The sequence below is a fragment of the Furipterus horrens genome, unplaced genomic scaffold, assembly GCF_987537825.1.
Source record: "Furipterus horrens unplaced genomic scaffold, mFurHor1.1.pri manual_scaffold_12, whole genome shotgun sequence".
NCBI classification, from domain to species: domain Eukaryota; kingdom Metazoa; phylum Chordata; class Mammalia; order Chiroptera; family Furipteridae; genus Furipterus; species Furipterus horrens.
Genome location: NW_028327182.1, coordinates 75,754,265 through 75,770,972, shown reverse-complemented (window position 1 = coordinate 75,770,972; position 16,708 = coordinate 75,754,265). Strand labels below are relative to the sequence as shown.

The window sequence follows — 16,708 nt, the reverse complement described above, 5'->3', positions numbered from 1 at the left end:
CATTAGAAAAGATAACAAAGTAACAGTTGCTGAGCACCTATCTATCCCTCAGCAGGCCCTGTGCTCCCTACTTGATATTTACATTATCACATTTATTCTCCACTCCGTTTCTGGAACATACAAGTGGTTGCTAGCATTTTTCACATGAGGAAATGTCTTAGAAAAATCAAGGAACTTGACCAAGGTCACCCAGCTGGCAGGAATTGGAGGCCAGATTCTCTCTCAGGGCAGTTCCCAACATCTATGCCTTTTCCTTCATCGGCAGCCGTCCGTCTCGAGAGACGATGGTGTAGCTTCTTAAGAGTCTATCTGCACCACCGAGAATGGCTGTGCAGTCCGACTCGGGAGTGACACGGTATCTGTCTCCTCCCGTGTTAAATCGACATCTTGCGATGACACTGGAGTGTCCTCTCCAGTGAAGCTGAAGCTACAGAGCCTGGGCAGGGTGATATGGAGGGTCTGCTGTTGCTCATGCCTTTTCCTTACATTACACTGAACTGGGTGGCACCACAGCATCTGACCTCTCAGATTTTCAGTAAGTGTGTAAGGCCATCAACTCTCTCAGTAGGGACGTGGGAAGAGAAGGACCTGATTAGGACGAGCCGATGAACATCGCCCCAGCCCACCCACCACAGGATCTGGGTGGAAGAATTCTTGGAGCCACTCCCATAAAGGATGTTTTACAGGAACAAAGCACTACTAATGTCACTGACACATTGAAATGGCTGAGCCAGGAGTAAAAGCCAGAATTTCATTTCCTACAAATAAAGAAAGGCATTTCTTACAAATCAGAGGCCACCACAGGGAGGTGGCAGGATGAAAAACATACTAGAATGAGATCACCTCAGTTTTTATCTCAGTTTCCACTGCCCCCTGAACCTTCTTTATTTCATTTGTCAGCAGGCACGGCAGTGCTCACGTGATCACATGTTCTGAGAAGTAGGTAAGATTACATATGCAAAGCTCCCAGTGTCGTCTGTGATGTATGGCAGGTGCATAAGCTAGGTTTGCCAGATCAAGTTTAAAGAGACATTTTACTTCAAATTAGTAGAAGTCAGTGCATCTTCCTTATTTTTCAAATATATTTCTGCAAGTCTTTCTGGTGTTTATCAGGAGATATCCATCTTTGGTCTCAGCATCACCTACACCAAATCTAGGTCACATAAAGTTATAAATGTATCTTGTATTCTAATGTCATAGCCCTTGGCTGGTTCTAAGGCAAAAAGAAAAAATTGATATATGTATTATATAATTTCTAAAAGAACACATCAACCTAAACAAAGCCAAACAGTCACAAGACAGAATGTAGTAAAGGAAACAGACTTCTTTGTTCTACAAGAATAACATTCTGAGCATGAGGAACGCCCAGAGGTTACTAAAAAGAAACAGAATTGGCACACAGGGTCACTTAATGGGAAGACAGCAGGCATGATTTATGACATCGCTGTATGAGAGTAAAGACTCACTGTACTATGTAGGACAAAGGAAGGAAGGGAGGCGAGGTTCTCCCACACCCCTCCCTGCAGCCGGAGAAGAGATGAAGATAAATGGACCCCGAAACATAAGGAAAGAAATTTGATTAAAAGTGAAGGATAAATTTTTTTCAGGAAAGAGTTGAGACTTAAGAGAAAAACAAACATGTTCTGTGAGATTTTGGCATGTTATTCAAGGAAATCTATCAGGAAAAAAACATTTTTTTTCCCAGACAGGAAAAATGTGCTTGAGATCCAGATACCTGAAGAGAGAGAACATAGCAGCAAGGGAAGTGAAAGCCGGAGAACCCAGCGGCCACATGCCATTGAGCTATCCACTGTGCTCCCATGCTCCTGGGCGCCCACCCCTGCTGGCCCCTGAAAAGAAAACCCAACAGATAAAACTAATGTTTCAGAGCTCGAATGAGAGCGTGATTATTGCAGAACAAACAGCTCTTTTGCGGTCTATGGTCTCCAGAAATCTGTATTTAAACAACCTAAGCAAAATGTATTCTGATTCATGTTCAAGGGCTCCTTTAGTGTGCTAAGTGAGACATCTGCTAAGGAATCTGACCTACGCTCTTCCATGTCTTAAGATCATCCAATAGATCTACTCAATCTCTTCGCCCTTGAGTCTGTGCTAAAATGTCCTCCAGAGAACCTCCTGGGTGACACATTCCTTTTCTCTTATGGGTGAAAGACAGTTGGGACCTGAGAAGGGTATCTAGCACTGTTAGCTCCACATCAACACCTGCACTAACAGCCTTGATTTGTGGTAAAGTAGTGTCAAGCCTCAAGGACAGACCGGAGAAAGCAGGCAGTGACTAGTGGCAGGGACAACAAATAAACAAGCAGGATTTTTCCAGGGGGAAGATTGAGCTGGAACAGGTAGGTCCTGAAATGAAGCAATTGCTGGAGAGACCAGCTTGTGCTAGAAGAATACACCCTCCAAGACTCTCCTCTCCCTTCCCTCAGGCTTTTCCTCTTAGAGGATGACCCACAAAAGGCCAAGAACCTTGTGAAGATTCTTGTAGAAGCTGTTCATAACCCTCAGATTTTATTGAATAAACCTAATTTTACAAAACATTCTTTTAACAAAGGCATTTTGATAAGTAACTGAGTATATCTAAAGTAAGATTTCATGGACATGCTTTCTAAGATTTTCCATACAAATAATAATTTCTTATTAAAAATTTTTTTTCTTCATCTGCCTTTCCATTCCAAATGATAGCTTTGCTGATAGAGTAATCCTGGTTGCAGGTTGCCTTTCATCACATTGAATACTGCTTGCCGGTCCCTTCCTGCCTGCAAAGTGTCCTCTGAGAAATCAGCTGATAGTCCTACAGTCACCCCGCTGTAGGCAACTCTCCACCTCTCTCTTGCTGCCCCCAGGACTCTCTCGATTTATCTTTCACCTTTGGCATCTCAGTCATGATGCGTCTTGGTGTGGTCCCCTCTGGGTCCAGCTCGCTCAGGACCCTCTGTGCTTCCCGGACCTGTATGTACATCTCTTTTGCAAAATTTGGGAAGTTTTCCTCATTTTTTTCAATTCTTGCTTCCTCATTCTGCACTGGTGGACTGTTCTTTTCTTCCTTATGTTCCAAATCATTGATTTAAACCCCGTTTCCTTCCCTTCACCATTGGTTTTGTGTGGATTTTCCTTCGTTTCACTTAGCATAGCCTTCACTTCTTTTCTTATGCGTTTGCCATACTCAAGTATATCTGTCAAGCCTGTGAGCATCTTTATCACCAGTGTTTTGAATTCTGCTTCTATTAGGTTGTCTATATCCTCATCTGTTAGGTTGGGTATCTCCTCATCACTTAGTTCTCCCACTGGAACCTTGATCCGTTTCCCCTTTTGGGCCATACTTCTCTGTCTCCTCATTCTGACAGGCTCCTGTGTTTGTTTGCCTTCCTAAAATTATTTTCAATCAAAATTTTAAAGAAAAAAATAACAGGACAATATCTTACTGTGAAAACACAAACAATCTTTTATGGAAGCTCTCTGTACAAAGTGTTAGGGACACAAAGATAAATGAGGTGAGTACCTGCCCTCACACAGTCTAAAACTGTGCTCTCTAGTTCCTACCAGCTCTGCCTTTTAAACTAAGGAAGAACAGGAGGAACCCTCTGGGACTCACTGGACTGAGATCCCATGAGCACATCTGAGCTGTTTTAACCCTTTAAATAACCCCAGTTCCCCCGCTGGAAGCACATATCTGACCATTGCCAACATCTGCATCTCTCTCTGGAAACCCTCCAGACAACTTCCTGCTGACTTAGTTCAGGATGTCAGGGGTCTGGTACTATCTTCACCATGGTCTCCCAAACTTGGTGACTATCTTGAGCTCACTTAACACACTGTGGTGGCTTTTGACATCAGCAGAGCTGCAGGGTATCTCCAGCCTTTGCCTCGGTGGGATCCACTTCCTGGGCTGACCCCTGGCTCAGCCTCATCCTCCATCAGAGAAGTAGATAGACTGAACTGAGTAGAAGCTCTGAGGACAAAAGTCCACCAGTCCCTTCTCCCTTGTTGCCTCCTACTCTTTGGCTGACAGCAAACTTACCTCCTCCAAACTTTACTCCTGCTCAGCCTGGATCATCTTGGAATGATCTGGAGAAAGGGTTTTCCTTACTTCCTTTGCTCCTTCTCACATCTTTCTGCTCTCTGGGTCATGGCCTTAAAAATGAAGGTTATCATGGCTGCAATAAGCGGCAGCAACAATCTAACTGTGCAAGTTCTAAACCTGGAAGTTATTCCAAAACCATCTCCTTTTCATACCCATAATTCAGTTCATCCATTTTTACCTACTTAATTATCTCTCAAATGTATTGATTTTTCATTTTTCACAGCTGCCGTGACCCTCATCAAAGGCCATACTCTCAGTGAACTACTGAAATCCTGATATTTTACACTTCACCTCTACTTTTTTTTTCCCCGTTAATCTGCTCTCTGCACCTCACATCATGCCTGCTTCTGTCTCTGAACACCGGCCGTGCTGGCGCTCTTCTTATTCCTTAAGTGTGCCATGATGTCCCTGACTACAGAGGGTTTGCACATGCTGTTGCTTGTGCAAGGGATCACCCTGTCTCCCCTCACCTCTTTAGTTAATTCTTACTTATCTTTCAGACACTAAGCGCCATTTGCTCAGAGAAGCCTTCTCTGACCCCAAAGACCTTATGATTCCCCATTTTAGGCTATTTCATTCCTTTCTTTTATTTGTATACTTGTATGATCCTTAAAAAATGAATGTCCGTATCTCCCACTATCCTGTAAACACTGTAAACAGAAACTATATCTGTTTCATTCACCCTTAAATTCTCAGCAATCACCACAGAACCTGACTCTGGGTAAGTAATCAATTAATATTTCTTAAAAGAATAAACAAATGAAGAATGCAGAGCCCAGGTTCTAGAGTCAAACTCTGTTGTGTTTGAATCTTGGCTCTATCACTGACAAGGTGTGAGATTTTGGCTAAGATACGTGACCCAAGCTTTGGTCTTTACATCTTTTTAAAGAGACACAATAAAGTTGTAAAATTCAAATGAAATATCTAACAAGTATTTAATATATGCCCTGACACATAAAAAGGCTTAATAAGTGGCCTGTTAACAAGAAAATAAATCCAATGCTTTGTCAACAATAGAATAATGGAGATACAGAGGACAAGATGGAGGTGACAAGGCTTCCAGTAATTAAAGACTCATGATACTAACCCTACCATTAAAAAATTATTTTCATAGCTGTCATTTTAGGGAATCCTTCTTTTCTCTCCTCTAGACCATATTCTGCATAGGTGTAATAACTATGATATATATTTCAGTATGAATGAGTTTCAGAACCAGAATCCCAGGCTAGAGACCTAGTCTCAGGCCTAGAAGGTCAAGTACAGATGAAGTGCCAGACTGCACACTTGAATCCATGAGGAGCTCTGTTTTCTTCATTTAGATGATTGTTGGTGTACCTGTTTGACAAAAGTTTCTATTCCACTCTTGGGTACAGTTTAGAGAGGAAATATTAGCCTTGCCAGGAGATATTATTGATGTGCAGTGACTAAATTTTAAATCATTGCTGTTCCAGAAAACTCGGGAGGTTTGGTTACCTTAAGCTGAGTTTGATGTTTAGATGGTGGAAGAAACCAAACATTCTCACTGTTTCCACAGTTTTGCAGGCCTTAAGCAAATTCTTATAACCTAACCTGAGTTCACAAATTTCAAACCATCTGCATTGAAAGAAAAAAAGCAGAAGGCAATGATGCCGATTCCAGCTCAGGGGTTTGAAATGATACTTCCTACTGAGCAAAACCTTCAACCAGCTGGGCACTCATAAACTAAAACTCACAAGGAACAGAGGACAAGGCAGCTTTAGAGTCTGAAATGTCCTGCCTACAAGTGAAAACAACTCCTCTTCCTTCACCAAAATCATCCACTTCACACAGCAGTAAGCAACTGTTTTCTGTAAATATGTTACTCAGAGAGTAAATACAGGGGTGGGCAAAAGTAGGTTTGCAGTTGTTCATATGGAAAGTAATACAATAATTAATAAATACTAATACAAGAATAAACTCAGCATTCGCATACTCACAACTATAAACCCACTTTTGCCCACTCTTGTATTTTAGGCTTTGCGAGACATACAGTCTCTACAGCAGCTTTTCAAGTCTGTTATTGTGGACTGAAAGGAGCCACAGACAATATGTAAAGGATTAAGTGTGGCTATGTTCCAATAGGATTTTATTTACAGACATTAAGAGTTGAATTTCATGTAATTTATGCTTCACAATAGATTATTCTCCTTTTAATTTTTATCCCTAAACATTTAAAATGTAAAACCCATTCCTAGCTTGCAGACCTTAAAAAAGCAGGCAGTGGTGGCATCTGGCCAGCAGCTATTTTCTGACTTCTAACTCAAGACACATAAGTAAATAGTAACTCAGGCCTATTTCCTAATTGCTTTTCAGGTCTTCAAGGTGAGAACAGCAAGCCTGTACCTAACTGAACTACAGAAGTTGTACATTGCACTGTAGAGACCAAAGAATAGAACCAACACACAAAGAATAAAAAATTCCATGAAATAACATGTCGTACATACTTCAGAGTTTATAACGTAGCTTCACACACAGAAGGCTTTTCTTGAGCCCCTTCTGAACTCGGAGAGGTAGGCAGGGCAGTGATTCTGGGCCCTGATTAAAACCATGGCAAATGAGGTTTAGAAAGTCCAAAAGAAGGTTGTAAACACACCTTTGGAGCAGAGCCAGGGTCAGAATCCCCACTTCCATCTCTAAATGCACAGCTGGAAGCCAAAACACACAGGCTTTGTGGGTTAATACACGTATCTTTGAGAAGTGCCCATGAATTCAGCAATTCTAGACAAAGTAAATATCAATATGATGCCCAGTACAGGTCTGTACCTTTGTCCACCATCGCAACATCAATTTTTATCTTCACTGTTGTTCTGGGTGAATACTGTCCCCCTCCCTAAAATGCATGTCCACCTCAGACATAGGATCTTATTTGGAAATAAGGGCTTTGCAGATTAACTAGTTATGATGGGGTCATCCTGGATTGCAGTGGGCCCTAAATCCAATGACTGGCCTCCTTAGATGAAGACGGAAAAACACGCAGAAGCAATGTGAAAGCAGCTGCTAACCAAGGTTCCCCAAGGATGATCAGTGACCCCTGCAGCGAGGAGAGAAACGGGGACCTGATTTCCAATCAGAGACTCCAGAGGGAGGCCCTGCCAACACCTTGATTTCAGACTTGTCGCTTCCAGAGCTGTGAGGGAATAAATTTCTGTTGTTTTCAATTTGTAGTCGTTTGTTACAGCAACCCTAGGAAACTAACACAGCCGCCTACTAGCACTTTATACTCTAGAAATACCTTTGAATTTTACTTCCCTACAGACATTACTCATGTCGACCCCACACTCAGAAGAGCCCTTTCCCACTGTCCTTCATTTGGCTCACCCACATCTGTCCGTCCTGAGTCAGCTCAGTTTCACTTTCTCCATGAAACCTGTCTCCTGTCCCATCTCCCAGGAGAGATTAGGGCCCCCTTGATGGTACCCAGATGGTAGCCCAGGCGTATGTCTGCAGTAGCACTTGTCACACTGTATTAAAAGACCCGCCCCTCCAGATTCTGATTTCTGTTGAAGAAGGTTCCATGTCTTCTCATCTTTGTACCCCCAGGACTTACTAGGTGCTAACTACCTGTTTCATGGGGTGACATGGTGAGTTAGTCTGCAGTCCCAAAGGAAATTAAAATTTCCTTATGTTTTGTTTTATATTTTTCCAGCCTTTTATGCCATTTAGCAGCTGTGTGACCAGAGTCAGGTTACTTAACCTCTCTATTCCAGATGGCTTCTCTGAGGGCCACCTTGTACAAAAATTGGGAGGATTAAATGTGTTGATGTCTATAAGCATTTAGAACTTAAGTGGGAAGTGCCTGATAAGTGACAGTTATTATTATTACTTTTTCCGGAACAATAGTGCTCTCAGGCTCTGGAATCAGCAATGGTTTCAATGCCTAAAAATAAGATACAATTTCAAGATACGTAGGAAAAGCCTAGGACTAGGATTTAGGGAAACGAGGAGAGCCTTAATTAATCGCAGTTCGGACAAGTTTAGACAAGGTCTGGTACTTCTTTGGGCCTACTTTTCACCTTTGTACTCAGAGGGGTTGTTGGATTAGATTGAGTCTTCCCAACCTGAAACCTGGGATGTTTGGGTGCCTGTGAAAGTAACATTGGAGGTTCTCAATATATGCTGGATACTTCAGACCTCAGGGAAATCAGGTAAATATTTAGGCCTGATAAACTGATCAGGCTAACCAAATGTCAAGCTTCTCCACTTAGAAGGAATTATATTAACTCCCTGTAAAAACATTACTTACTTAACACAGACTGGAGATTTGGATCAGCAGTTGTTATCTTTGCAGAACAAAAATAAAAGTAAAACTAAATCACCTTTTTACTTAAAAGTGCTATTTCCCAAATAGACGGTTTTTTTCAAAGCATGTGACCCATGGATAAGAAGGTAATAAAAAGGGCCATTGGTGAAAAATGCAGATACCCAATGCGCTAGAGAATTTCTAAAGCCTTTTTTTTGGCTAGAATACTCAGGAAATTACTAAAAGTTTCTCTAGGGCAATCAACTATAACAACTTATTTTACATGTAATTTTACTCTGTGGCATCAAGGGGAAAATGTCTTGCTCTAAAATTCCAAGAGAGAAAACTCAGAAGATCCAAAGGAGGATTCTACAAAGTAAAAGCACATGAAAGGGGAATTTTAAAAGCTAGAAATGCTGGTACAGGAGACAAAAATAAATATGTTTTTAAACAACAACAAGGTCCAATGACCTGGGGTAGAAATGGCAATAGGACTTATCAGTAACAATGGCCACCTCTGTGCCTCTGTGTGTAAACAGAGTTACTGTATATTCCAGAGGGCTAAGGAGGGGGAGGGGACACTATGCCATTACTCACCAGCCCCATCAATTGGAGGCATCACAGAGGGGCCAAGGTTCGTTTGTGGTCAAGGTTTGGAAAGTCAGGTACAAGTTTTCTCTCTTTCTAGAAGCCACCCATTTGCCGGGTACTCAGGGCAGCATGAAACTGCTCTCAGTCAGCTAACACTGGGGTACAAACCTGCCACAGCCCCTGCAGGCAGGGCAGGTGGGAGCATGGGCAGGAAGAGAGGAGCAAGTGGAGGAAATTGTTACGTCCTTCCAAGGACACAGGCTGCTTGTGGAAAGAGTAACAAAAATAATAATAATGCGTGCAGAAGCCTCCTTAAAAACAAAGGACTAAATAAATGAATTACCTCAGTTGGGCCTTAGAACAAACTTATGTATTAGATATTATGGTTATCACATTTTACAATCCTGTGGAAATAAACAAAGACCAACCAAATGAGCACAAGGTAGATTATTTATTCAAAGCTTCTTATAGCAAGGATTTAGCCACCATCAGACTGTATTTGGAGGAGACTTAACGGCAAGCAGAGAAGTGGGAAACTTTATTATGTAAAAGGGGGGGTTTCAGATGCACCCTGAGTGGACGTTGTTGGCATGGGGAAGCTATAGGTAGGTTAACTAGAAGAGGACATCCTGTGTGATTGGTTAGGATGCATATGTGGCTTTTTCTGGTTGGTATTAATTTCAGGTGGGGACAAAACTTGGGGAAGCTAAAAGGTGGTAATTAAGCCCTATCCATTTGGGGTCTATTGTTAAAAGGGTTACTGAAGACAAAGGCCAGACTTTTTGTAAGTCTGATTTAGGTAGGCTTCCTGGGCTGGTTACTGTACATTAATGGCTTAGTTATTTTTGGACAAAGTTCTATTTTTATATATGGTCTGGCCATTGTCCATTTGTATATTCAGTTTCTCAACCATTAGGTATGAGTCTGTACAAAATAAAGTTGGTCAAGCCCTCGCTGGTGTGGCTCAGTGAATTGAGCACTGGCCTGGGAACCAAAGGGTCACTAGTTGGATTTCCAGTCAGGGCATATGCCTGGGTTGTGGGCCAGGTCCTCAATTGGGGGAGTGCAAGAGGCAACTACACATTGATGTTTCTCTCCCTTTCTTTCTCCTCCCCTTCCCCTCTCTCTAAATATAAATAAATAAAATCTTAAAAAAAAAATAAAGTTGGTCCAAATAATTACCACTATTGATTCTCAGAGCTCTGGAGAGGGACAGGGGTGGCCTCTGTACCTTATCCACTATATCTAAGTGCCTAGTGGAAATAATACATTTACCTTTGTTATGCAGACATAACCTAATAAAAGCACCAATCATCTCTTTCAAAAGTAAGATCATTACATTGCTTTTCCTGTTTACTGATTTGCTTTAACGCTATGATTAATAAGTTGTAGAAAAAACGATTTAATAAATAAATCATTGGTAGATCAAAGTTTTCAGAACCCAGATATATCAAAGGAAAAGGTCCTCAAATCCTTGCTAATACTTCTTGCTCTCAAAACCAAAGATCTTCCATACCATAAACTGACCTAAGGTTACTGGCAGAACCAGAGCCTGCGTGGGGTGAATCATGAGTCTGACCAGAGTGGCAAGACCATGTCTTGGAAGAACATCAGCTTGAGTCCCAGTGCCCCCTTTCTGTCTTCCTGGTCAAGCCCCTCTTCGAAGCTCAGATATAAGTGCAACATTCATGTGTAGAACTTGAGTGGATAGAAAGTCATCTGTGTTCAAGAGCTAACTGTCAAGTGTCCTTGAGCTCAATGTTTCTGTTGGAATAAGACACTAAACGGCTATTAAATGAAGCGATATGGGCACCATTGTCAGATAATTTTAAAAGAAAAACAACAACGACTAATTCTGTCTCTCTTCTAATAGATACCTGATGGAAAGCATGATTCCAGTGCAGCTAAAGAACTCTGAGATAACATAAAGCTGGCTTAGGCCAATGCTCCTGTGGTTTAATAAGTTCTTTTGACAAAATGTACCTGTCTTGCTTTCTCACTCCCACTGCTTCCATCTGGTATAATCCATTCAAGCCCAAAGACCCCAACTCAAGTGCCAACTCTTGAGTAGCACCTTCCCTGATCAGATTGCCCTGGCATAACTCACCTGCCCATTGTTCCCATGGGACTTTGTGAAGAATGTTAATAAACACCTATACTGTGACATTATAGCTATTTTTTATACAGTGTTAATTTCCCTCACTATACTATGAATTTCTTTTAGACAAGGCTGTGTCTTATTTATCTCTCGTTTTCTCAGTGCCTGACATGTAGCAACGCACCTAATTACCTATTTGTTCATTTCATATTCACAAAAGCCCAGTGAGGAAAGTATGATAATTATAGCTGTACTGAAGAAACTGAGGCTCACAGAGATCAATTATTTGCCCAAGGACATAAAGCTGAGCACTGCCAGAACTAGATTCAGCCCCACTTCATAGCACTTGCAAAGTTTTTGTGGCACCCTAAGCTCCAAATACTGCTTCACCAAGGCAGTAAAGAAAATCCCTCCGTTCCAGATTAGTCTGTGTAGGAGCAGTTCATTTTGTGATGCTAACAGGCATGCTTGGAATTCATTAGCAACGCTGGCCCTGATGCTCACTGCCTTTGGTCGTGTGCTGTTCTCTTGCTCTCTTTTCTTTCCTGTGAAGAATATACAAGTACAGCTTTTGTCAAGTTTCTTCAATGATTGTGTATTAATTTTTAATGAAGAAAAGGAGACTGGCATCTTACGGCAGCAAAGGAAAACAAGATCACAAGTATAAATGATACTATAGGGTATAAATCTATGCTTGCAGCCTCCTCAGAACTCAAAGAGTGAGAAAATTCTGTGTCTGAGCCTCAGCGTTTATCACGGCTATGACTATTCCACTCCTTGTTGTGGGACTGCAAATTGGTGCAGCCACTATGAAAAACAGTATGGAGATGCTTCAAAAAACTAAAAACAGAACCACCAGATGACCCAGCAATTCCACTTCTGGGTATTTATCCAAAAAAAAAAAAAAAATTAAAACACTAGTTTGAAATGATCTATGCACACCTATATTCAGTGTAGCATTACTAGTAATAGCCAAAATATGAAAGCAACCTAGATGTCCATCAACAGATAAAGAAGATGTGGTGCATGCACATACAAAGGAATATTACTCAGCAATAAAAATTATGAAATCCTGCCATTTGCAACAACATGGATGGATCTAGAGGGCGTTATGTTAATTGAAATAAGTCATACAGAGAAAGGTAAATACCACATGATTTCATTTATATGTGAAATTTTTCTTAAAAGATAAAAACAAATGAACAAACACAACAAAACAAAAACAGACTTATAGAAACAAAGAACAAACTGATGGTTTCCAGAGGGGAGGGGGTGGAGGGGTGGGTAAAAAACAACGAAGTGAATATAGATAATAATAGTGTGAAAACTTTGGATAGAGCAGATGGTTACTAGATTGACATGGGGCTCACATACTGTAAAATATGTAAATGTTGAATTGCTATGTTGGATACCTGAAACTCACATACTATGGTGTGCCAACTATACTTTAATTTTTTTAAAGCAGCTCAAATTTAAAAATAATATTCCACTTACTAGAAAAGTAAGCCCTGCTAGGAATATTTATTTCATTAGTTTTCACCTTGACCTGGCTGAAGTAAACCCTTAGCTCTGACTTGACACCCTCAAAGCAACTTTGTAATTACAATATCATTTGTCTTCCCAAGTAAATGTTTCCTTAGAGAGGGTGCGGGGGGAGGGGTGCTGATCAAAAACCCTGAGTGTTTTTATTTGCAAGATAGCACAGTCCTCCTTATAAGTGAACAAATTTGCATGCTGTTTTACATACCAAAGGAAAAATAAAATGTGTAAAAAGCAAAGTATCTGCAATTTCTGACAGGTTTGCCCCTTAGGCCATGTCTTCCCTGCTATTTGTCTTCTCTTGGCTCCTGTCTCCCCTCCCCAGCCTCTTTCTGCCCTGGCACCTCAGTGCACTCTCTCTGCGCGGTCCCAGCATAGTATCATCAAAAAGTCCTCTAATACCATACCCGCAGGTTCTACCAGGAAAAAGATAAAAGACTTGCTTACAAGTAATATTTTCTGTAATATTTAATGAGAACTGTTTCTACATGGTTACAATTCCTAGATCTGCAAAGTTCTTAGCAAACACAGAGATTGTCACGGATATCACATGGTGCCAGATACTCACATTTTCTGACCGGAGCCTCTTGGCAGGACACCCACCGTCCCTGGGGTGAAGCATGTAATACAGTCGGACTTTGCTTGCATGTTTTCGACTCTGGGAAGGAAAAGCAGAAGCAGATAGTGTGAAAGGGAAGGCATTTTAAATATAGGGTAATAGTAATAATATCTGGAAACACAGCCAGTGACTGCAACTGCCAAGAAGTACTTTTAATAGAAAACACTTTTGCAAGCTCCTGTGTGTTATGTGGGATAGAGGATCAGATGTTAAATGACCTGCCCAAGGTCATAAAGCCAATATAATTTCAGGATTAGAAAACACACTTCAGTATGAAAGGTAAGAGCATTGGGGTCTTGTAGCTTGGAGTGAATAATATAGTCAATTGTCCTCAAAAGTAACACAGGTCAGCGGAGGGAATAATACAAGGACCAACGGTCATGATAAGCTATGTTCTCCAATTTCTCTCACTCCCACTCCCCTGCCCTAAGGAGCTAGGAGCCAGGCCTCCAGGAGTCAGGACACACAGCACCTCCAGCAAAAGCCTTTCCCTTCGGTTCTCATACCTTAGCTTCAGCAATAAGCCGTCAAAAGAGATTTCCAATGTCAGATATTATGAACAAATGAAAAACATTGTCTGTGCATCTGAGGACTGGTCAGAGCCCAAGCTCTGTGTAGGTCAGCACACCGAGGGAACAAATTAAGCCTCTCCTCCCACAGGATTAGCAGGGTTAGCATCTTCCGCCTGCAATAACCAGTCCATGCCCAGGAGCGGTTGCATCTTTCCTCCACTCCTTTGCTCAGCTGAGACTCCCCCCAGACTCCCCTCACCTTAGGGAATACTGCAGTTCTGACTTCCAAGCTGCTACCTGAGGCAGGAGGATGGAGTGAAAAGAGTAGTAATAAAATATAGTCAAATCAGACCATATATACAATGATGGTCCCACAAGACTATAATGGAGCTGAAGAAATCCCTATTGCCTAGTGACATCGTAGCCATTGTCACGTCGTAGCACAACGCCTTACTCGTGTTTGTGGGGACGCTGGTGTAAACAGACCTACTGCACTGCCAGTCATATAAAAGTATAGCACGTACAGTTATGTACAGTACATAATACTGATAATGACAATAAATGACTGTATTACTTGCTTATGCATTTACTTACTATACTTCTTATTGTTATGTCAGAGTGTATTCTTTCTACACATAAAAAGTTTTCTGTAAAAGACTAGGCTGTGTTATGCTGGCAGCAGCCTCATGCATCTCATATTGAACTCATCTCTTGATTGCATCATTTTCTCTTGTATTCATTTAATCTGGTGTAGTTTTGTACAGTAACATGCTGTACAGGCTTGTAGCCTAGGAGCAATAGGCTAGACCATGTACTCTAGGTGCGTAGCCGGCTGTACCATCTAGGTCTGCGTAAGTACGCACACTCTATGATGTGTGCACAACAATGGAACTGCCTGTGATGCCTTTCTCAGAATGTAGCTCTATTGTTAAGCTGCGCCTGACTGTTATCTGAAGTTCAAAACCTCACTTCTGTCTCTACCACTTTCTAACTGTGTGATATTGAACAAGTCACTTACTCTAATTTGTTTATAGCCAAAATGTCTCCATGTACAAAATGAACATAATAATATGCATATGAAAAATTGTAATTCACATAATGCTGAAGAAACATTTCTCAGTATTGACTGCAGCAACCCCTGCCTCTGGTTCTACTATAGCCTCTATAATGTGAATTTGTCTTGAATTCATTTCTACCTAATTCCAATCCTCTATAGCCTTATTTTACTCAGAGATTATTTCTCCTTGTGCAGGCCTTGGTTCCACTTCACCCTTAACATTTGGGTTCTAGTCAATATCCTGGACATTGGTTTGTCTTCATTGATTAGGCAAACAGCAAATTGCATCTTGTTTACAGGATATATTGTAAATTCCTTCTGTCTGGTTTTCCTCATTAATCACTTTTTAATTCCTTTTGTGTGTGTGTGTGTGCCTAGAGCAACTAGACTGTGCTTCTAAGTCATCCCTGAATACTTTTAAGGTCTTTAACTGAGTTTAAAAGTGCTATTGGAACATGAAAAGTACTACTACAGACCTGTAAAAGTACTGAAGTGTGATTTTGCAATACATTTGTATGCATTTTTAGTATGCATAGAAACTTTAAATCAGGGTTTATCTGGAGTCTTGTTTATCTGGAAGGTCAGAGAAATAGAGATCTGTGTGGACCTGCGTCATTTGATTTCAACACCATTGTTCAGCTTCTGCATGTTTTTTAAAACATTTCAGTGCAAACTAGTATTTGTGCTTTTCAAAGATACATATGTTGACTACTAAAATCTGTATACATTTTCTACAGCTCTGTTTGCTAATTGTAGGTAAGGGGTAATGGTAATATTAGGAATATACTGCTACAGTCAAAATTTTTTTTTAAAAAAAGAACTTTAAAAAACCCCACAAGCTCTGAATGTGGCCACAGAGCTGGGTCTGGTGAAAAGCCCAACAGACAAGTAATTGATGAAAAGACAATATGATAACAGCGTGAACTCAAATATTGCTGAAGTGGGATTTCAATTTTTCCTTTGTTACAATAAAAAAAAAAGGTCTTATCACAGTCCCTACATCATCAGTCTACTCAAAGCCCTGGACTCCCAGAGAACAAAATCGTGGCAAAATTGAAAGTCTCATAATGCGGCCTGATTTGTGGTTGTTCTTTTTTTTCTCTTTCCTAAAATATTACTCTTCTTTCATAAAGACTCCAGCAAAGGCAGAGTTCACTGGGTTATTTAATTGCAGGTGGATAAAACTAGTAAGAACTTGTTAACTGAAAAGGAATCGAAATAAATGACAAACTCTGCTGTGAAGCCATGCTGTGAGGAGAGATGTTGGAGTTTAAGGAGCATTAGCGAATTGTGTTCATTAAAGGCTGGTTTTTTCTCCTTCAACTCCCCCAGCTTCAGGTTTGACGGAAAGGGGACTGACTCCCCTAAGGTACTACTTCTGCTCTTATTTGAGGGTAAAGAGAAACAGAGCCTTGGCACGGTAGTGGAGGTGTTCTTGTTCACCACTGACTGTGGCCCTTCCACCTGGCCATCTCTTTTCCCTCCCACTGCTTTTTCCAGGCTGCCTGGGCCGGATCCAATGCCTTCCCACCCACAGGTCATCCTTGTCTTTGGACTGGAAGTAAAAACCCCAAAGGCAATGAGAGGAGTGTGGAGTGACCCTCTCAGTTAATTTGACTCACACCCAAAGCCAATTCCTAAGGATGTTGGTGGACAAAGGGAAAGAGGTGGAATGTTTGGGGGAGCGCAGCACCTTGCCCAGCCTCAGTGCTGGGGTGTCTTTAGCACCATTCAACATCAGGATGCGGCACTGCTAGTGAGCCCTCTTTTGTCTTCCTGGCGCACTCACCTCTTCCTCCGGCCAGAACACTCTGAGTCACCTAGAGTGCCTGTCTTCACCTGGCTCCTCTAGACCCCTCAGCTACCTGCACTGCTTGACATGTGGCAGAGTAATCTCACTTCCTTTGATTTATTCTAAAAACAAAACGTTCC

At 41.3% G+C, this 16,708-nt stretch overlaps 1 protein-coding gene across 2 annotated transcripts in view; it reads right to left on the bottom strand.

Annotated features, from left to right (window-relative positions):
* ZMAT4 (zinc finger matrin-type 4) overlaps positions 1-16,708 on the bottom strand; it is a 332,769-nt gene that overhangs the window by 194,768 nt on the left and 121,293 nt on the right. For both annotated transcript variants that reach the window (XM_090258117.1, XM_090258116.1), the window contains exon 3: positions 13,157-13,246. In XM_090258117.1, the coding sequence (XP_090114243.1) occupies positions 13,157-13,246 (90 nt within the window). The remainder of the gene's footprint in view (positions 1-13,156; positions 13,247-16,708) is intronic.